The following is a 22,957-nucleotide window of genomic DNA, read 5'->3' on the forward strand; positions in this document are numbered from 1 at the left end:
TTCTAATTTGATCTTAAATTAGGTATTTAAATTTGCTGAATTTATTTAAAAATCCATTTTTATTACTCAAATATGTGCTCAACCCCATTATAATTATTTATTTAAATAACTAAATCCATTTAAATACTCATTTAATATTAAAAATATTTTTTATTTTTTATTTTTCAAAAATAAAAAAGTAAGTAAAAGTTATAAAATTATATTTTTTAAAATATGATATCAATGTCAAATATAATTATAACATTAGTTATAACTAGAAAGATGTGTGTATATATATAATTTTCTTTGAAGAAATATAATTACTTTTGAATATCTTTGAAATGTTAATTAAACAAGCAATGGAGAGTGAGTATCCGAATTATTGAATTTAAACACGATCTAAACCGATACAGATAATAAAAACATTATTCAAACCTATCTTACTAGTTGAGGATTCTAGATCGATGGTTCAACCGCGACTCATCTAACTCAATTGGTATTACTGCCTTTGCTCCATATGTAAGAGAAAAAGAAGTGGCTTTTGTAGCCTCTCTTTTTTAGTTGCTTTAAGGATGGAAGATTGCGCTAAACCTTAAATCAATTTTAATTCTGTCATAAAATTTTTGAACGATGAGTTGGACGAAAGATAATAAATTGCCTTCATTCAAATGACCAACTGTGGTAGAAATAACCTCAATAGACAATAAAGGAATCCATTGTAGATCATTGACAATTGGTGATTTAGTTTTAAAAGAACAAACATTATTAAAGGAAACACAAGTGTTAGAAAATTGGAAAATTTTGGAAAGGACTATCATTTTCAAAATCATCAACCATAAGGCTTACAAGCACAAATCAAGAAGTCTAAGTCTTAAATTTTGCATGGAATGCGTGTGCAACCTTGAAAAATTCTATTAACAGAAAAAAAGAGAAGAAAAGAGACAACAAAATATATATATATATATATATATATTATTATGCCACATGTCAATTTCATAAAAAAATGATTGATATATATATATATATATATATATATATATATTTGAATTGATTAGGAATCCAAACCATAAAAACTTCCTAGATGCTCTTGAATCATGTACTTTTTCAAATTCTTTGTGTAGACAGCTTTCCATTCTCCATAATCAGCATTAACGAAAGAAGAGGGCGACTGAGAAATGGCAAAATCAATTAAATTCTTTGAGTTAGATACGGGAGCCAAAATTCCCTCCATTGGGTTGGGGACATATAAGATTGCCCCTGACGACATTGTCGAGGCCATCACCGCCGCTGTTAAGGCACTGCATTCGCAAATTATAAAGAATTTCTGGAAACTGAATTGATTTCTAAGATACAAGTATGTATATATTGACAAGAACATTTGTTACTTGGAGGTTGGATTTCGGCACATCGATTGTGCTCAACTCTATGGGAACCAGAAAGAGGTAAACAATTTTGCAGAGTTTTGAATTATTTTTTTGGCTTGTCTTAGCCTCAATTTGACCATGTTTGTTCTTAAAATTTGAACACTGGCTTAAATGTTGATACTATTACTATGTTATGTATGCTTCCTCACCTCTTAGCCTCAGATTTTTAATACATTGGTTTACTGTTTGATGAATTTGGTCCAGAAAGTTTATGCAATTTCAACTATTTTTGTCCCTTTTTCAACCCAAAAAAAAAAAAAAAAAAAAAAATTTAAAGCCACAAGGTCCAGTATTTGTTGGGATTAATGCTCTGATACCACTTGTTGGATATTAGCGCGATAAACTCCAAGATTGATTAATAATTTATAACACTAAAAATAATAACGGGAAAGACAACCAAAATAATACTAACACAAAACACCAAATATAATTATATTAATAAGAATCAAACATTCACAAAGCTTAAGGAAAGGATTACTTACTTGGTTTTTGCTTGGTGTTTGCTTGGTTTTTACAATTGAGAGGAGGGGTGGTATTTATATATAGGCATTTCCACCTCCTCAATGTACGGCTAAGATTTGTTTACAAAAATGGATGGTCTAGATTACAAGGAACATTCTAGAGTTAGGTAAGATATTTTCATTACATCTCATTTGTGGAGAATTATGGAGTATTCTAGAATGTGAGCTTGAACCTCCAACTTTGGACTTAGGTTTCCACCTTTGGGCTTGAAGCTTGCCAAGTATTTAACTTATTATGGTAGCCCATTTTAGTGGTTGTCTTTTCTTAATTAATCGGTGATATTTTAATACTCTCCCTCAACGATTAATTTCTCCTTCTTCATCATTCCCAACTGTTGGCGAAAATCTTCATATTTATTTGCGGTTAAACTCTTTGTAAAAATATCGGCTGGTTGATCCTCCGTCTTGATATATTTTATTCTAATCTCTCCTTGTAGAACCTTCTCTCTGATAAAGTGATAGTGAACCTCCACGTGTTTTGTTCTCGCATGAAACACCGGATTCTCAGCCATTTGTATAGCCGAACGATTATCACAATTTAACAGAATTGGATAGTCGATGGGTTGATGCAGATCGTTCATAAGCTGTGACAACCAAACACTTTCCTGAGCTGTTGTTGCTGCTGCCCGATACTCAGCTTTTGTCGTGGAAAGTAACACTGTAGGTTGTCTCTTGCTGCACCAAGAGATTAATCCTGAACCAAGACTAAATGCATAGCCTGTTGTCGAGTGCCGAGTGTCGTGATCTCCTGTATAATCAGCATCGCAATATCCTTCCAACTTGATAATTTCACCTCTCTTATAAAAGATCCCATAATCAATTGTACTTTTGACATATCTCAATATTCTTCGAACTGCTTCCAAGTGATGTTTTTTAGGCTTCTACATAAATCGGCTGACTACTCCAACTGCAAAGGAAATGTCTGGTCGTGTCATAGTGAGATAGATTAGGCTTCCCACTAGTTGTCTATACATAGTAGCATCTTCGAGATCATTCCCATCATGAGCACACAGCTTGACATTAGCATCCATTGGAGTAGATATTGGCTTGCATTCCATCATTCCAAACCTCTTCAGTAGATCTCTTGCATACTTCTGTTGTCCGAGGAACAAACCTTCCTTGGCTTCTTCTATCTCCAATCCAAGAAAATGCTTGAGCTTTCCTAGCTCTTTCATCTTAAAACGAGTAGCCAAATTCTCTCGGATGAGTTGAATCTCTTCACTGTTGTCGCCAGTGACTATTAAATCATCAACATATACTAGCACTATAGCTAGTCTTCCTTCTCGATCTTTCACAAACAAATTGGAGTCTGCTAGTGCCATAACATATCCATTCTTGATAAGGAATTCTGCAATCTTACCACACCAAGCCTTTGGTGCTTGTTTTAGACCATAGAGAGCTTTCCTTAGCTTGCACACATAGTTAGGATTTTCACGACTTCTGAACCCTGGTGGTTGATCCATGTAGATTTCATGATCAACTTCACCATGTAAGAATGCATTCTTTACATCCATCTGCCATAAAGGCCATGACTTACTAGCTGCTAAAGCCAGTAATACACGCACAGTAGTGATCTTGGCAACTGGACTAAATGTCTCATCATAGTCCAAGCCATACTGCTGAGAAAATCCACGAGCAACTAGTCTTGCTTTATATCGCTCAATTGATCCATCCGGGCGAGTTTTGATTTTGTAGACCCATTTGCAAGAGATGGGTTTCACATCTTTTGGTTTTGGCACTAATTCCCATGTTTGATTTTCCTCCAAAGCAGCAATTTCTTCTTCCATCGCAATAGTCCACTCCATCTTCTTTGATGCTTCTTCATAAGTTGTTGGCTCCTTTATCTCTGCTATAGCAGCATTTGCATATTTTGGATTAGGCCTTCTTTCTCGACTTGATTGTCGAAGTAGAGGATGATCTGGAACTTATTCTTCTTGACTTGGCTGCTGTTGTTCGTATGCACCTATCTTCCATGGGCTCTTCGATTTCTCTTGAACTCTGGATGGCTCTCCTTGACCTTTCTCGAGGATGAACTCTCCCTCTCCTATCTTCTTTTCAACTTTTTCTTGAATTTCTTTTGAGTCTGGTAGCAGAGTTGCTTCAGATGACCACCAAGATGATGTCTCATCAAAGACCACGTTTCGTGAAATATGGCACTTGTTAGTTGTAGGATCACAACATCTCCAGCCTTTTCTTTGCTCATCATAACCAACGAATATGCAGCGAAGTGCCTTTTTGTCAAACTTGCTTTGAAGTTCATCCGGAACGAAAACATAACACACGCATCCAAAAACGCGAAAATGACTTACATTGGTTTAATGTTCCACAGTTTCTGGAATGGGGATGTAAACTCCAGTCTTATTTGAGGTAGTCTGTTGGTGACGTACACAACTGTCTTCATGCACTCTGCCCAAAATCTAGTCGGCACATTCTTCGCATGGAGCAAACTCCTGCAAATCTCCACTAGGTGTCAATTCTTTCTCTCAGCAACTCCATTTTGCTGCGGTGTTCTTGGACATGTGAATTGCCTTCGAATGCCTTGCTCTTGGCAATATTTAGTGAATTCGTCAGATGTGTACTCTCCACCATTGTCGGTGCGAAGGCATCTAATTTTATTCCCGACTTCTTTTTCAACTTTCTTCTTGAAAGCTTTGAATTTTTCAAAAGCTTCCGACTTCTCTACCATGAAATCTACCCAAACATATCTCGAGTAGTCATCGATGAAAGTAATCATGTACCTCATATTACTGTTTATAGGTTGCTTGATCCGTCCAAGAACATCTGAATGTATTAACTCCAATGGCACCTTGGCTCTATGTTTTAACTCTTCAAAGGGAAGTTGGTGAGCTTTTCCATACTGGCATCCAGCACATATAGTGTCTTCTCCGAATTCCAACTGAGGAAGACCTTTAAGCATGGACTTCTTCATCATCACCTTAAGCTTGTGATAACTGACATGTCCCAGACGAGCGTGCCACAAGTCAGCTGTCTCACTCTTCCTTATTCTATCAACATAGGCTTCTTGTGCTGACATGACATAGATTGATTCTACTCGCCGTCATTCCATGACTGGATCTCCGATTAATTTAAGGTTACGATAAACCTTCACATTATCAGGACCGAACACCACATAATTACCTGCACTTGCTATTTGTGATACAGAGAGCAAGTTTTTCTTCATCTTTGGCTCATGGTAAACCATCTGTAACTCCATTTTCTCCTCACTAGAGGGAGAAACAATGGTTGTCTTTCCAATATGAGCTATTGGTAATCTCGTGTTATTTGCTGTGACTACAACACGACCCCCATCATAATCGGATACATCCGATAATTTCTCCTTGTTTCCTGTCATGTGAATAGAACTTCCAGAATCAACTATCCAATCATCATCATAGTTGATTCTATCACTTATAGATATTAATGATGACTCCTACTCGGGTCCTTTCATCATCATCTCTACTGGCTTCTGTGGCAAATATTCTTCCTCCTGAACAAAGAAACTATGAATATCCCATTCCTCTTCACTTTGTTGCTCGTTCTGGGTTGATGCTATGTTTCCTTCTACTCGTCTGCTTCGACATTCTCGGGCGAAATGTCCTCTTTTGTTGCACTTATAGCAACGATCACTTTCTCGCCAATCGTCTTTCTTTTGTCCTGACCTTACTCTCCCTTGCTGTGATGGTCTCCACTTTTGCTTTCTCCATCCTTGTTGATTGCTCCTTTCTTTTCCACCATCTACTCTCGCAACGTTTCGAAATCCCCTCTTTTTAGCAAAAAGAGCTTTCTCATCATCCTTCAAAGCTACTTTAGACATTTTTTCGTCTGAAGTCTCTTCATTGGACAAGATATTCTCTAACTCGTCTAAGGTTGGTTGTGTGGCCCAACCACGAGTAGCAGTCACAAGACTCTTAAATTCAGGTCTTAGACCATGGATAATGATCCTCCTCATCCTTGTCTCGTTGATCTCGTTGTCTGGATCTAATTTCGAAATCTCTTCACATAAAGATTTTACTTTAGAAAAGTATTGACTTACAGTGAGGTTCAGTTGTGAGATTGAGAACAACTCGTTTTCGAGCCGTTGCAATTTTGCTTCGTTCTTCTTGGCGAAAGCAGACTTGAGAATGTCCCATGCTTCCTTTGGTGTTTTAGCCGACTTGATCCGTTGCATCTGCTCATCTTCTACTGCAACTGTCAGCACATACATCGCCTTCCCGCATTTTGTCTCTCACTCTTTCAGAGCTTTCGCATCCCCAACTAGTGGTGCAGTATTATCTCCTCCGACAATATCCCATAAGTCTTGACCTATGAGATAATATCTCATACGGGTACTCCAGTTCTCGAAATTGTTGCTATTTAGCTTCTCGATGCTATTAGCAACTCTAGAAAAATCCGCCATAAGGTATTGGTGTTCCTGACACTCACCAATGCACAATGGTCCTTGACCAATCAAGATCACAATCCTTACTTGTGAATCTTGCTTCAACAACAGTCCCCGACTGTTAATTCCAGCAGAGTAACGATACTCTACACTTATAAATGAACACCACAAATACCACGGCTACAACAACTACCACCACAACCTGGCTCTGATACCACTTGTTGGATATCAGCTCTGATACCACTTGTTGGATATCAGCTCTGATACCACTTGTTGGATGTTAGCGCGATAAACTCCAAGATTGATTAATAATTTATAACACTAAAAATAATAACGGGAAAGGCAACCAAAATAATACTAACACAAAACACCAAATATAATTATATTAATAAGAAGCAAACATTCACAAAGCTTAAAGAAAGGATTACTTACTTGGTTTTTGCTTGGTGTTTGCTTGGTTTTTACAATTGAGAGGAGGGGTGGTATTTATAGGCATTTCCACCTCCTCAATGTACGGCTAAGATTTGTTTACAAAAATGGACGGTCTAGATTACAAGGAACATTCTAGAGTTAGGTAAGATATTTTCATTACATCTCATTTGTGGAGAATTATGGAGTATTCTAGAATATGGGCTTGAACCTCTAACTTTGGGCTTGGGTTTTCACCTTTGGGCTTGAAGCTTGCCAAGTATTTAACTTATTATGGTAGCCCATTTTAGTGGTTGTCTTTTCTTAATTAATCGGTGATATTTTAATAGTATTGAGCTAGAGTTTGAATTGTTGAATTTGCTTTTTTGGAAAGGGATTTTAGAGGTTAGGCATAGGATTTAGTTGGCTGGGTCAGATAGGAAAGAAAGACTGATTATCAGTGTCTGGTGACTGGAGATGTAGCTTGCTTCAATTATTCCAATTTGGCTAGAAAGGTTCCAGCATTATATTACATGGAAAGTCTTTTTATGTTTCCTCGTTCTTTTTGTTGTATTTTGAATTGTTTAGACTGTGATAGTTGGAAAAAGGTCTCTACCTATACACTCCTGACTTGTTTTAGTTTATTATTTTGTGAATTATGTTTTGTGACTTTGTAGTTATAGTTTCTAACTTCTGATGTTTTGCTGTTGCATTTATGCCTTTGCGTGAACTACTTTTCTCCACTTGTTCTCACAATTTGAGAAATTTTATTCTTTGATCTTAATAATCAGTTGCTTCTGGTTTGTGCAGATTGGTTTTGCTCTGAAGAAGGTTGTTGAAGACGGTTTAGTGAAACGTGAGGATCTATGGATCACGTCAAAACTCTGGTATGTATTTTTTTTGTTTTTGCTTGGAGATTTTTCTGAATTTCTGACCTGACTTGGAGGTCTGCCAGGCATTTGAAATCATCAAAGACATACTTGAGAGAATAAAATTTCAATTGTTTCTGATCTATCATGAGTTGCATATAAAGTTTATTTTGTTTTTCAAATTTTTGTTCAACTATCTGATTATCTGCAGGAACGCTGATCATGCACCAGAAGATGTACCAGAGGCATTGGACAGAACTTTGCATGACTTACAACTTGACTATGTTGATCTGTACCTAGTATGTATTCCGAAACTAAGCTTCATTGTTGTATTAGACTATCCTTTGACACACTTCAAGATGAATGTTTACATAGTGACTTTGGTAGTCAATGCTGGCATTTTCTCCTATTTTATTCATCGCAAGTCTAATATTTCTTTGTCTAGTAGTGAATTTTTTGAAGATACACTGGCCTGTTAGCACGAAAAAGGGGGGTTCAAACCCTGAAAACTTTACCCGGGCAGACATACCTAGTACATGGAGAGCAATGAAGGGACTCTTTTATTCTGGCAAAGCTCGAGCTATCGGTGTTAGTAATTTCTCATCAAAGAAGCTTGAGAATCTTTTGGCAGTTGCAAGGGTGCCTCCTGCTGTTAACCAGGTGGAATGCCACCCCATACGGCGGCAGGAAGAGCTTCATGCCTTTTGTAAATCCAGAGTTCACTCATCAGTATGTATTCCTTTTGTAGGAGGTTTTACATAAAATGGATCAATTTCATTTATTATGCAGCCTTTTCAGATATGCACTGATTAGTTATGAAAATAACATTTCTATTTAATTTTCCAGTTTAAGGGATACAGACCATTGGGTGCTCCAGGTTCACTGAAAATCACAAATGAGGTTCTCAAGAATCCAGTGATCAGGATGGTAGCAGAGAAATTAGGTAGGACTCCTGCAGAGGTGGCTCTTCGTTGGGGACTACAAATGGGTCACAGTGTTCTTCCCAAGAGCACAAATAAAGGAAGATTTAAGGAAAATTTTGATTTTTTTGATTGGTCCATTCCTGAAGATTTGTTCGCCAAGTTTTCTGAAATTCAGCAGGTGAATAATATTTTTTGTTTATTATCTTTCCACCATATGTGTCTTTCCTTCATCTGATAATGCTGAATGTTATGCTCCATTTATGCTACTTCTTTCAGTATCCTTACTCCGTCCGTCCTACTTTACCTTCATCCACTTTGGATCTCATGCTTCAGTGGTGATAGGTGTGAAGTTGAAGGAATTGCTGTCATAATTAACTTCCACATTTTACCTTTTTCAATAAAATTAAGGCACTAGCCTCGTGCCATGTTAATTCTTAGATATAGAACTTAACTTCTTTCTTGTTAATGACAATGCATATATATAAACCGCCATAAGCGTTAAGCTCATGTTACTTTAGATATGAGATCTTTGTTTAATTTCTTTATTGTTGAATACATATCGATATCTTTGTGCGTTTATATTTTTGAACTATTATACTTGGTCGAGGTCAGATACAGGTGAATTGGCTGCTTTAGATGATTGATTATGTGAGCTGTAATTTGCAGGAGAGGCTAGTTAAGGGTACTGAATATGTGCATGAGACCTATGGTGCATACAAGAACGTGGAAGAACTCTGGGATGAACTGAGCCTAAAATGGATTCATCACATTAGAACTATGTTTTTCCGCTGGTTTGATCAAATGAGGGACATGTATGTGCATTTTCATGTGGATAAAGTTAGCTGGGGGAGACAAGTTACATACGCTATACGTAAATAAAGGGTGAAGTACCATTTGCTCTACAATGAAGTAAAATGTAATACTATAAACAAATTGTGTCCTTACAAATTAATTGTACCTCCATCAAACTGATATATACTCCTAATTTTTCTGTTAGTCAACCTCAATCATCAAATATTTTTGGTGCGAGATTACCTTCCATTATCATTTGTAAAATGACGAGAATTCTCTGGAGCAAAATAGTGTTATTATTCCACTGTAAGTGTTATTGGATTTCAATTTTTGTAATTTGGAATCCGTACATTGTTTGCTGATACAATATGTTTACATTATAAGAAAACATTTTTCTTCTTTGTTCGAGCCTCGAGGGTATGAAAACGTCATTCCCTCATCCCATTGGCCATAAAGACGTAATGGCAAGAAACAAAATGATATGTCACTATCCCGTTTCGTTTTCAATGTGGACCAAGCAACGAAGTCAGGGTTTTCAAATAAAAATTTTATCTACTCAGCCAATAGATGAATTCCACGTGGAGATATGATCATATATGCTCCTTTTTTTTTGTTTGTTTTTTTGTTTTTTATCATAGATGCACCTTTATTCTGTAAATAAGAACTTCTAACTTTCTCACATAAAAAAAAAAAAAAAAAAAAAAAAAAAAAAAAAAAAAAAACTTTCCCACGTACTACAGTGGACGGTTTTAAACTCGTTTAAAGTGCACGTGTCGTCTCCTCTCCTCAGCCGTTTCTCTTGTTACTAAGCGGCTGTGGTATCTCTGCCGGCCAAGATACTTTTTCCGCACTCTTGGCCTCTTCTAATACCTCCGCTACAATCACCATTATTGAATTGCTACATTTTGAGATTTTATTTTCTTTGGCCTTTTTTGGTGTAAAAATTTTGAACTCGGAGGAGAGCGAAAATGGTAAACGAGATTCGGTTCTTCGAATTGAACACTGGAGCTAAGATGCCATCGGTAGGGCTGGGCACGTGGCAGGCGGAACCTGGTCTCGTCGGCGCTGCCGTAGCCGCTGCCGTTAAGGTTTTTACTGTTTTCTTTTGCTTCTCAATAGTATGCAATTGACTATTGATTGCAATTATAGGCTTTTATTTCTTTTTCTGCAGATTGGTTACCGCCATATTGATTGTGCTCAAGCTTATAGCAACGAGAAAGAGGTACTTTCTGTGATTCATGCTAAGTTTGCCTTTTACTTTTGTTTTTTTCCCTTTATCGCCCATTTATGCTTGTATTTCTGTTATTGTTTCGCGTTTTTAGGCATGTTTGAGGGTAATGTAATGTATTCAAAGCATTTCCACTGTAATGCACACCATGCATATCCTAGTACTAAGTGTGTATTATCTGTCAAAAGATCCAAGTTCCAATCACCTCCCTGAATAGTCCAAAGAAAAAAAGAAAGCATCTCCACTGTAATGTTTACAAACGGCTCATCAAACATAGTCTAAGTTTTGTTTTATTATTATCGTTATTATTAGTTTTTTATTCTAAACAATGGATATCTATGTGATTTTTTTTATATACTTTTCAGTCGTGTGGGTGTTTTGTTTGTAATTGGTTTCTGAACCAAAATGATCTTTATTTTATTTTTATAGGTCCCGATCTTGCTTAATGTCCTTTGTATGGACAGATTACTATATTGTTTGATTATAAATGCTTTGGTTCCCTCACTCCAAATGATCCATTATATAAAATGTTCACAGCATTTGCTTTTGGAAAATCAATATATAGAAGCTAGATATTTCTTATGGAGTTTATAGTTTTTGACACTAGGACCTCATACAGACGTGATTAAGAGCTTGTTATGTGCATTTGATTCGGCATTTGTCCTGCTAACTGCACAGTAAATTCCAAAATTGGTGCCTGTTTCTCCTCCTTGTTTTGCCCATCCTAATTATTCACTCCAATCCTTAACTCATCTGTTCATATTAGTCTTTTCGAGCAAATGATCTACAGATTTCTTTCATAAAATACTATGTAAAGAAAAGATGATCTCTTATCTCAACACAGCAGTTAAAAATTTGAGTTATATTTCATTGATTTTGGTTATCCATACAGTCCAAAATGACAAGCCATAAAATAAAACCATGTCTAAGAACGAAATCTGAGTCCCATAAACACTTGTATTAATTCCTTAATTTTGAAGCATGCCATTTTGTGGAATTTTTATTTTCTGACAAGGTACCTTCTAGATATTGGTTAGCACATACATGCAAATGCAAATTATTATATTTGTATGTATTCAACAGCAACATATAATTTAGTCACTGCTTCTTGTAGATTGGTGCAGTGTTGAACAAGCTATTTGAAGATGGTGTGGTGAAGCGTGAGGAATTGTTCATTACCTCAAAACTCTGGTTTGTTTTATCTTCTCTCATACTTGGAAATTACTGTGTGTTGGTGAGGATTCTGCAAGGCATTAGGCAGAGCTATTATGTGCCTCTTTTACCAAGACTTTGACCTTATTCTATTAGAATGTACCTCTTAAAACTGATAATATGATCCATACAGGTGTAATAATCATGAACCAGAAGATGTGGTTAAAGCACTGGAAGGAACCTTGCGGGACCTACAGCTTGATTATGTTAATTTGTACCTTGTATGTATTACCTCATCAGTGCTTATTCTCCTTTGATGCTTCAGTATTGTTAATATACTCGACAACTAAAATAAAAGGAGCAGTTCAAAGGCATATTTTTGAGAACTTTTTTATGCCATCTTGAATTTTTTGAGAAATTATGTCATGATGATTGTATTTGTAGCCCCTGAATGCAGCTACTGCTGCCTCTGTATAGCCTCGAAAATCTATCTGGTTTCAAGTGCATTATTGCAACTAAACAGGGCTGCACAATTTTGTAGATCCATTGGCCATTAAAGATGAAGAAAGGGTCAGTTGGCTTCAAACCTGAGAACTTTGAACAACCAGACATTCCTAGCACATGGAAAGCTATGGAAGCACTCTATGACTCTGGAAAGGCTCGTGCCATTGGTGTGAGTAACTTCTCCTCAAAGAAACTGGGTGATCTACTAGAGGTGGCACGTGTTCCTCCAGCCGTGAATCAAGTAGAGTGTCATCCATCATGGCAGCAAGCCAAGCTACGTGCATTTTGTCAGTCCAAGGCAGTTCACCTCTCTGTGAGTAGGCAAATCTTTGATTACTTTATGAAAACTTTACGTTGATAAAATTTGAGACTCCAATTATGTAATTGCTTTTTAAATTTTTCACTTTTTTCTATTTTGCTTTCAGGGATATTCACCTTTAGGATCTCCTGGCACTACATGGCTTAAAAGTGATGTCCTCAAGAATCCAATCCTCAACATGGTTGCAGAGAAATTGGGAAAAACTCCTGCACAAGTAGCACTTCGGTGGGGCCTGCAAATGGGCCATAGCGTTCTTCCTAAGAGTATAAATGAAAATAGGATAAAGGAAAACTTGGACGTCTTTCAATGGTTTATTCCAAAAGACTTGTTTGGCAAGTTTTCTGAAATTGAGCAGGTAAGTAATTTCTTCTCCTAAAGTACCGATATTGTTGGAAATGGTCTTAATTACTCTTTAAAATACCGAATTGGTTAAAAATAGGAATTCTCTGGAAGCTTTAAATTTTCATAATTCACGATGGTTGTTTGTTGGTCTATGAAATGGTATCGTTGAATCAATAAGAAATTGTTACTTACAGATGCTTTCTTATCCAATTTTGCAGGGAAGACTGGTTAAAGGAACCTCATTTGTCCATGAGATATATGGCCCATATAGGAACATTCAGGAACTGTGGGATGGTGAGATGTAAGCAGCTATCTTGTTTCGATGGAGGAGCATCAAGGGTGAGTGAAAGGAAAGGGTTGCAATAATTGATGCTTTTTCAGTATGCTTTTGTGCTTGGAAATGGAGAATCATTGGCTACAAATATTTGTCACTCTGTTTGATGACTTCTTCATTACATTAAATAGTTCGACAATTGAAACTTTCTGTAGCTTGAAGCTTGTTGGTATTTGAAGGAGGTTAGAATTTCGTACATGATTGCCCATTGAGAAGTTCATAAGTATATGACTAGTGTCTCTGTAGGATTGTATTGGAGTTCTGGCTTATCATACCTAGTTATCAATCCTACTTCCCAGATAATCTATATTGTTTGGAATAAATTCCTGTGCAATTTGTTTCATTTATGAATGATTTTTTTTTTTTCATTTTATTTACAAATGAATTACTTAAAAAATCATTTTGTAAATAAATTTGCATGTCTGGATCAAACATATAATTAATTCTAGATACGTAGCTACTGGTTAGCATTTCGAATTTATTAGCTTTACTAGTTTTGTAGCTTGTGCTCATTTTAAATTTAGAATTCATTTACATATTCTATTAAGTTTGGTAGAAATATAATCAGTTCCATAGAATCAAGAATGTTTAAAATTTTATTTGTATAAATTTTATGAAATTCATTTATACCAAATAGGAGAGTTGTAATGTTTTTCTCGTTGAATTTTCATTTGTTCAGCTTTATACTGGGCATCAAGCTTGACTGAATTACAGTAAGGTTCCAAGGTTTGTAATATCTATTTTTTTATTTTAATCACCAGAATGTAAAATGATAAAAAAGAACCTGCAACGTTATTAAATATTAAATTATTTTGTTCGTTCTAATTTCACAAAAAATGAAGAATTTCTACAAGATTATTTGGACATGAGCAAAATAAACTGTTTAGTAGCTCTTCCTAAAACTTTAACTTTAAACCTGTTAGCTTTTATAGTTTAAAGATTATGTTACCGAATATTACCGAATATTATAAAAAACAGCTTTCACCGAATATTATAAAAAACAGTTTTCAGTGACACATATTTATTTTGGCATTATCCAACCATTTAATTATTTTATTCCGTTTAATTATTATTATACAAGGTTTCACATATTGTGCATGTGAATGCAAACGTGTCCGCCAAGTTACACAAAGGCTATATATGCCTTTGTTTCCATCTATTTTATTTGTTCTTTCGGAGTAAAAAGAAAAAAAAGAAAAAGTCGTAAAGAGAGTAGAACTTGTCATGTATATAGTCCGCAGGGCAACCACTTATCTTTCTTATCTTGCAATCCAAACTGCCAAAATTAAGAATGTTGAAGTTCATAGGAATCTTTCGATTCCACCTTCTTCTTTCACATTATCAGAGGTTTTTTACCGTCATTCCTTACCAAAAACTTCACTTGGAAAGAAGCCTGAAAAGGAGATTATTGACATCATCGACTCCAAAATTGAAATCCAAGAATCCATTGACACGGTGAGTTTTATTATTATTATTATTATTATTGTTGTTGTTGTTGTTGTTGATTGTCTTGAAAATCTAAGAAGTCTAAAACAGATTTTTTTTTTTTTTGCTAATTAATTGGTGATTTGAGTTCATACTAGGCAATTAGAGGTTTTGTATAATTGGCTGTAATTCTGTGATTAAGAGCCCCTATTTCCATAGCCCTTTCCAGTGTGAGAATATCTAAGGTTATTGGTTAGAGATAGAACCCCCCGATCTTTGCAAGATCGTCTGCTCCCGTCTTTAAGTTTTTATCAATTTTTATAATAGTTTTGGGCTTTGGTATTTTTTATTTTTTATTTTTGAATATTGGGAGGTGAGGGATTCGAATTTGAATCAATTGTCAGGTTATATATATATATACACTTACCACTAGACTTTTAGTCTGCATTTTTTAGAATCTTTAGATTTAAGAAATTGAGAAATTGAACTTTCAGAAATTCTATTGCTCTTTTTATTTTATTTTATTTTTTAGGATGAATTCAGTACTTGGTGTGATTGATAGTCCATTTTTACATGTATAGATACAAATAACAAAGTTTGGTTGGATTGAGTTATATGATCATATTGAATTTGTACAAATAAAATCAATATTATTCCTAGTATGAAATATCAAAATATAAATTTCAAATAAATATTATAAAATTTGGTGAAATTCACTAGTAATAAATAAAAACATTAACTTAAGGATAGTATCATATTTTACCAATGGATATAGACACCAGTTTGTCACTGTAACTTTGAGTTAAATTTCAAATAAATTACAGTACTTCTGCTAAATTGGACTGTAAATGAGTTTCAATATTTGAGTTCAGCTAATTTTTTGTTAAATGAGCTTGATAAACAGGCTCAAATTCGACTTGTTAAGCTTATTGAACAAGTTCAAATGAACTCGAGTCCTGAACATTTATAAGCAACTTGGCTTATTTACCGCCTTACTAATAATCCGATAAAGTAAAGTCTTTCATGGTAGTCTGAATTAACTTATAAATTAGATTTGATGAGAGAAAATGTTAAAAGAATTGAAATTGGAAGTTAAAAAATACAATATTGGGTGGGTGATCTTCTATGTAAATTGTAATCATGTGGCCAAATCGTTCATTATGCAGGGATTGATTCCAACTGAGGTTTATAAATTTGTTTTTTCTCTGCTCTAAAACAGGATAAAGAAATCCCAAAGCTACATTTTTCTGTTAAAGATAGCGAAGAAGACATATTACTCGAAAGAGAATATGAAAATGAAAAAATCAATGTCCAAGTTGACAGACAAGCTCTTTCTAACAGACAGGACAATATTTCAATGACTGTAACAATTGACAAAGACAGCCATATATCACTGGGTTTTGATGTTCGTGCTTCTCTGGATTCAGTTCAAATCCTCAGGTTTTTCACGTGGACCAAAGTTTCAGAAAATCTGAACAATACAGATAAAGAAGTCCAATTCTCGTAAGCAAGGATTCAAATTCTCGTCTGTTTGATTTGTTCATATGTATATATAATGGGTAATTAGTTTGTATTCTCTGTCTTCTCATTTTCTTGGTTTTTTGTCTCCCTTCTCTCCAGGGACTTGGATGCGAAGATGAAGAAAGCACTCGAGAGATATCTTGAAATTAGAGGGATCCAACCAAGCATGGTTAAGGCTTTGAGCGAGCTTGTGAAGGACAAGAAAATGGACTACTCTACAATTTGGCTAAAGGAACTTAAGAATTTTATGGAGATATGATTCCAACACTAACTAATTTTAGCAACTTCATCAAGATGATTCTTTATGGAGATTTTAGGTTGTTAGTTTGAGTGCACTTGACTTCCTAATTGGAGGCATTACTAAAATTTTAGATTAGCAGTATTTATTTTAATGTTGTTTAATATTTTGAATATTGAATAATGTGATTAAGGTCTATTCATTTCAGGAAAACAACTTACTTTTGAAAATGTTTTCAAGAAAAATATATTTTCCAAATAACTTAATTATTTTCTGGGGTAATAGTTGTATAAAAAAAAAAGTTGATTTTTGAATAAATTATATATTGCCTTCAGATTTAGAGGTAAATTAAGCATTAAACTTTTTAGAATGGTATTTTTTTTTTTACCTTTCTTATCTTTTTTTTTTTTTTTTTGGAAAAAACTAATTTTAAAATTTCTATAGCTAATGCTCTGTTTGTTTGAGAAAAATAATTTACCTTTGAAAAATATTTTTCTTGAAAATATTTTCTAAATGACTTATTTTTCATTGTTTGATTGCAATTTGAAAATTAATTAAAAATATTAAAGTTTTTAACTCATAAGACCATAAAAATAAAAATACTAATAATATAAATTTCGTATTTAGAAAATTTTATTATTAAATATGAGAACAATACAAAAAAAATGATAAATTATGAAAATCGCCGGTGACTAGTGTTGCTGGCCGGTAACCGCCGATGGCCGGTGATGGTGAACAGTAAGTGGTGGTGATTTACTTATATCTATACAATATTTGTATTATTTTTCTTGTTTCTTCCAACAGTAATTTATAAATCCTTATTATACAATAACGAAGGATAGAGAATAGAATTTCCAATGAAATTAAAACTTATATTTATTAATTGAACATAATAAAATACTAGAATTCTCAATGAGTTAAAATATTAGTCATTTCTTTTTATAAGAAAAAAAATTCCAAGGTATTTTGTCCATCTAATTATTCTCCTCCTACGTTCATATTATTAATAGATAGGTGATATAGATATATATTATAGATTTGTTTTTTATTATCATAATAACAAATTAATTAATTATAAAGAATATTTTTGTCTATTCAATTATTCCTCAATCCTTAAATTTATATATAGTTTTTTTTTTTTTGAAAAGATTTATATATTGTGTTATAGATTGATAGAGTTTTTATTTACATTAATTGGTAGAGTTATTATATAGATAGATTATAGAGTCTTTAAATTTTAGCTTAGAATATATATTACTTTTTTAAATTTAATAATTTTATTATACATAGAATTGGGAAACACCTATTTGATGGGTTTAAGGAGTAAGGTAGGGTAAAGATAAATTATTTAGTTGTTTGGAAAAAGGATTTGAGGTAGATGATGTTTTTTGAAAGTTATTTGAGAGGTTGGAAATTCATTTAAACACTTCAATCTTCAACACGCTGAATTGGAGTAGAAGTATGGTTAAAAAAATTATTTTTCTAAATTTTACATAGCTATATTTAAATATCTTGACAATAGTATATTCATAATCTTTAGTTAATATTACCTTCATGTACCGTCAAATTAAATAAAATAATATTAATAATTTTTCACCGTACTTTCTCATATCATGCTTTACTAATCCCTCCATCCCTTCATCCCTTCATCCAAACATAGTGTAAAAATTCTTCAAAACCCTTGTATTTTTTCAATTAACTAAGAATGGTTCTCTGTTCCTTCCTCTGCAAAGTTTCTTCCTCAATGCTTGGTACTGGACTCTGTAGACCTTTCTTTGCTTCCATTCCAAGATCTGTTGTTAGTGCTATCTTCTTCTCTTTCTTCTTTAGTTATGGTTCGTGAATTGCCCACTTAACCTTCCCCGTCTCGCAAATACTATTTCCAAGTCAATAGCCGTTGCTTTCAAAAACGACTTGTCGATGACAAAGTTGTACAGAGCATCAACTCTGAAATCAAAAATTAAAAATTTGTAAGGTTAGTGTCTTTTTATTTTCTATCTCGTTATCGTTGTAAATCTTTGAATTTCCTACATCGGATTGATGTATATATTTGCAAATATTTATGTCGCTTGCTGTCTTGAAACAGGTACAAAGCCGTCCCAAAAGGTTTTCCTTTCAGCATCCATCTCCAAGATTTGACAGAAGATATTGTACTACGCTTACAAAAGAAGATGAAGACGGAGTCATCAAAGTCGAAGTTGAAAAGGGTGACACTGAGGATGCATTAGCATATATAAATGACAATTCTAAAGAATTAGATTATAGCAAGACAGAGATTGTGATGATAATTATAAAAATTCTGATTCTGATGATAATGATGGTGACAAGCAAGAGAAAGAATGATATAATAATAGTTATGAGGATGAAAAATTTGATTTAGACACAGACGCAAATCTGGAATTCCAGTGGTTGTGACTGTTACAAAAAAGCATGGATAGGGACGGACTTTAAAATTTGAAGTTACTGCTATGTGGTGCTCTGGTAAATGTAAGCGGGATCGGACTAGTTTTTAATAAAATTTCCACAAGTTTGCCCAAAGATCAACGGTGAAGATATGGTGTCGAGGAAGAAACCATACGAAGCATCGCATTACTTTCCATGTACTCCGATGAAGACGATGAAGATATGGAGGATCTTGATGATTCAGTAAGGCTTCGCCATTGCCTTTTCCTTTTCGATGTTATTTCTGTTTTTAGATTGCTATTGATTTTTATTTTTGTGGTGATTAATTGCAGGAAGAGGAATTTGTTGAGGAGATTCAAACAGCTAATGGTAAGTAGGACTCCTAAAGTACCAGTTCAGCTGCATTTTCTAATTGTACAAATGTCAACATATTTGTGTTTAACTTTTACTTATCAGTACTTCTAACACTAGCATAAATGTATTTTCAAAAAAAAAAAAAAATATATATATATATATATATATATATATATATATATATTAGCATAAAGGCATATGCACTGTGCTCTTCCATTTTTTTAGTTTAATTCTTAGTATTTAATTCTTTGTATTCTAATAACCTGGTTGTTTTGTCTGTCACCGAAATCATGGGCTGATATGACTATGGTTTGATTTTAAGCTGAAAATCAAATCGAAATTGAACCGCGGTCAAAGGTTTAAGGTTCTAAATTATAAACGAAATTGGATATTTAAGATTAAGTTACAATCATTTGCATTTGTAAATTAATATTGACGATTTCAATTTGAAATTGTTAAAAAAAAAAAAAAAGCAAAGATCACAAATGATTTATTGTCAAAATTAATTTTAATTTTCACCGTTACACGCGACTATCATCTTAAAATTTGTTAATATAAATATAACTTGTAAATAGTGAAAAAATAGAAAAAAATTGCTCATCATTTGAATATTTTTTATTTAAGTTTTTACACTTTATAATATATATTTTTTACATATAAATTATACAATATTTATTTTAGATTTTTTTTAAACTCTCAAATAAAAATAAAAAGCCATTCTTCTCCTTTGCAGTGGTAAAAAAAAGGGCAATTTACAAGGTATTCTTTTTAATAAAAAAATTATATTATAACTTTTTTAACTCCTAAATCCAGTTTCAAATCGAAACCTCATCGGAATTGGCAATTTTAAAACCGTCTTTGAAATTGAAATTGTCTAAAAAGCAGTTCAGTTCTGGTTCCAAATTTTTCTATTGAAAATGAATCCTAACTTCCTTTTCTCTTCTCCAACATCATTTTGAGACCTTTCTTCACCAGCTCTCTCTAGGTAGGAATGCTCAAAGTTCGGTTTTAAATCAAAACAGAATTAAAATGAAATCAATCAAAATTGGCATTAGATGGTAATTAATAGTTTTTGATTCTAAATCACTATCGAAATCGTGTATTTAATTTCAATTTTGATTTTTTGAAACTAGTACTGACGATTTTGGTTTAATGAATTTGAAATTCTGTGGGTGAAATTTTGTTATTGAAAATGATGAATTTGATCAATTTTGTTGATTCACTACGAAATTGTTCAATTTTTTATGAATTAAATTTTTGTTGAATTTTTTTTAGATAGTGAAATGCGAAAGTTTATAATATAACAAGTAAATGGCCCACTGTTATTAAGAAAAACCTACTGTTAATGGGCCCAAACCCAGGCCTTAAAACAAAAAAATGGTTAATTAAATAAATAAATAATAAAACCTTTAAAAGTTCAAAGTTAAAAAAGAAAAAGAAAATACCCCGATTAAATTTGTACTATATTAAACGACCTAAAACCCTCTGCATAAACCCTAACCGGCGCAAAACCCTTGTTTGGTCTGTAGCCACTTCTCTTAAAAATCCCGACATGGCCTTTGCTTCCATGCTTCGCAGAGCTTCCTCATCCGTACTTCCTCTCGCAATGCGCTCCGTTAGTTCTCGGAGAACTTTCCACAGCGCAATCTCCGCAGTTCTCTGCCTCGAAAAAGGCAGCGTAGGCCGTGAGGTTGGTCGGCGAAGCCTTCTTCCATTGTCGCGATTCTTGACATCTGCTGCAGTGAGACCGACCGCCGACGAGAATCTGATTCGAGTCCTGGAATCCGAGATCGATTGCGCAGAGGAACCAGCAGAAGTGAGTCCCGCCCTTTTCTTTTTAGGGTGAATTCATAACTTTTTTTAAAAATTATTTTCCTATTATGATTTTGTTTCTTTTTCTATTATAATTTATTTGACTATACCGTAAAATCTTTTTCATATAGAATTTTGATCTAAAATTTTCAGAGGATCATGGAACCGAAGGATTAATGTCCTTTTCCCATATTTGTTTGCAACTCAATACTTTCATAGTTTGTTGCCTCTGTTGTTTTCTAGTGTAATTTTTGCTAATTTCATGTTTGGTATCATTTATCTACATGAATTTCAAGAATGGAATTCATTTATAAGGATAGAATCTGGTTTTAGTTATGTTGAAGTCCACAAAATTGACTTTGTACGTTTGAAATGAACACGCTAAAACAAAGATAGAATCTTTGGTTGCTTCCGGATGTGCAGCTGATCTCAGTTTGCTCACAGAACGTTCTGTTTAACTGAATTAAACATAGCAGATAGCAGCTCTGTATGCTGCAATTTCTGTTGTTTCAGTCATCTTACTGTACAAAAGGATTAGCATGTTGACACTTGGTCTGTTCTGCAGGTTTCTAGCGATTTTTTATCATGTCACTGAATTTTTGTTTTCCTTCCTACCATTTATATATATTTTTTATTAGAACCTGTTCCAAGTCATTATGCTTTTTTGGTTTGTTGGAACCCATAATAGTTTCTTATTATTTATGAGTTGCCGATTTAGAATATAGATGCATTGTTTATGTCTGAACTCCCAAAATTATAAAAAAAGGAGGAAGTGCCTTTTTTCCCTGATAATTCTTCTCATGCTTATGCCAGCATTTAGCTTTACTAAGCTAATAACTAACCACTGCTTGTGAAATTTTGCCGAAAAAATTAATATTTGTCTTTTGAGTGTTGCTTTTAGAAATTGTCATTGAGCCTCCTTGGGATGAGCTTCACAGATACTAAAACGTCTATTAATCTTTTTTGCTCTCAATGAACCCTAAACAGGTAGAGGATATCCCAAATGGATTTCCTTTTGAAATTATTGATAATCCTGGAGAGAGAACTATATTGCTGGAAAGAAAGTACCAAGATGAGATTATCAAAGTTGAAGTTGATGCACCTACTGTTTCTGATGATGCCGAAGGAGATGGTGATGAAGATGACAATAATACAGATGCAGATTTCCCATCAAGCATTCCATTGGTTGTAAGTATTTCTAAAGGACACGGTCCTTGTCTGGAGTTCGGCATCACTGCATTTCCTGATGAGATCACAATTGATACCTTGTCCGTTAAGAATCGAGAATCTTCTGAAGATCAACTTGCATATGAAGGGCCTGATTTTCAGTAAGTTTCTAGTGTCCAATATGACTGATAAGAGTGTGTTTTGATCCCCTAATGATATATTTTACTGATTTTGGCTTTTCTTTCCCAGCGATTTGGATGAAAATTTGCAGAAGGCTTTCCATAAATATCTCGAGATTAGAGGGATCAAACCTAGCACTACAAACTTTTTGTTCGATTACATGAAAAATAAGGATGATAAAGAGTACCTACTATGGTTGAAGAACCTCAAGAATTTCATGGAGAAGTAAAAGCAAACCTTTAGAGCAATGCCACAACAGGCTATGCTGTTCAAATTTTTAGATGTGCGTTAGATGGGGAGAAACTTATTTAAACACATGAACTGTTTTTGAGGCATCCTAGTTAGCGTTCTTGTTTTATATCCAGATTCCCCCGGAAGGATAATAATGGTTTTAGTGTATGACTGAAATGATTCTATTAGGGAAATGTCTTCTCAATTAAGAGACGACACATTCAATTACTGTTGGTGATTTATGCCATCCTTTCATGGTCCTGCATCTTGATCTATGCCAAGTGTTTTGTTTTATTGGATTGCTTGTGACTCGTATAGTAGTTTCATGCTTGCAGTTTTGACAGAAAAGTCACGGTAGCTTCTCTATAAAAGCAGGAAGAGCGTTCGTGCCAAACTGCCAAGTCTATAGTCTGTCGTTTTACCGCAAATTACGAAGGAAATATCATTATGATA

At 34.0% G+C, this 22,957-nt stretch overlaps 4 protein-coding genes and 1 long non-coding RNA gene across 5 annotated transcripts; all 5 read left to right on the forward strand.

Moving 5' to 3' along the window:
• Positions 1-1,047: 1,047 nt before the first annotated feature.
• On the forward strand, positions 1,048-9,651 carry LOC105646715 (NADPH-dependent aldo-keto reductase, chloroplastic). The gene is given in 6 exon segments (XM_089718328.1): positions 1,048-1,421; positions 7,521-7,597; positions 7,791-7,878; positions 8,042-8,308; positions 8,426-8,680; positions 9,169-9,651. Coding segments are annotated over 6 exon segments (1,167 nt in total). The 5' UTR covers positions 1,048-1,154; the 3' UTR covers positions 9,382-9,651.
• Positions 9,652-10,031: 380 nt separating this feature from the next.
• Positions 10,032-13,496, forward strand: LOC105646698 (NADPH-dependent aldo-keto reductase, chloroplastic). The gene is made up of 7 exons (XM_012232613.4): positions 10,032-10,382; positions 10,466-10,516; positions 11,637-11,713; positions 11,868-11,955; positions 12,216-12,491; positions 12,604-12,852; positions 13,058-13,496. Exons 1-7 carry the CDS (start codon positions 10,263-10,265, stop codon positions 13,142-13,144), a joined length of 948 nt encoding a protein of 315 aa, XP_012088003.1. The 5' UTR covers positions 10,032-10,262; the 3' UTR covers positions 13,145-13,496.
• Positions 13,497-13,887: 391 nt separating this feature from the next.
• Positions 13,888-16,623, forward strand: LOC105646697 (uncharacterized protein At2g39795, mitochondrial). Its single transcript, XM_012232610.4, has 3 exons — positions 13,888-14,628; positions 15,818-16,101; positions 16,219-16,623. The coding sequence occupies exons 1-3, from the start codon at positions 14,398-14,400 to the stop codon at positions 16,376-16,378; spliced, it is 675 nt and encodes a 224-aa protein (XP_012088000.1). The 5' UTR covers positions 13,888-14,397; the 3' UTR covers positions 16,379-16,623.
• A 1,098-nt stretch (positions 16,624-17,721) lies between these two features.
• Positions 17,722-19,243, forward strand: LOC119370955 (uncharacterized). The gene is made up of 3 exons (XR_005178511.2): positions 17,722-18,332; positions 18,444-19,003; positions 19,093-19,243. It is a non-coding gene; the product is annotated as an uncharacterized LOC119370955 (long non-coding RNA).
• Positions 19,244-20,556: 1,313 nt separating this feature from the next.
• Positions 20,557-22,798, forward strand: LOC105646696 (uncharacterized protein At2g39795, mitochondrial). Its single transcript, XM_012232609.4, has 3 exons — positions 20,557-20,930; positions 21,914-22,254; positions 22,343-22,798. Exons 1-3 carry the CDS (start codon positions 20,667-20,669, stop codon positions 22,500-22,502), a joined length of 765 nt encoding a protein of 254 aa, XP_012087999.1. The 5' UTR covers positions 20,557-20,666; the 3' UTR covers positions 22,503-22,798.
• The last annotated feature ends 159 nt before the right edge of the window (positions 22,799-22,957 follow it).

Source organism: Jatropha curcas, chromosome 2, assembly GCF_041381405.1.
Source record: "Jatropha curcas cultivar XTBG-Jc1 chromosome 2, XTBG_Jcur_1.0, whole genome shotgun sequence".
Classification (NCBI taxonomy): Eukaryota; Viridiplantae; Streptophyta; class Magnoliopsida; order Malpighiales; family Euphorbiaceae; genus Jatropha; species Jatropha curcas.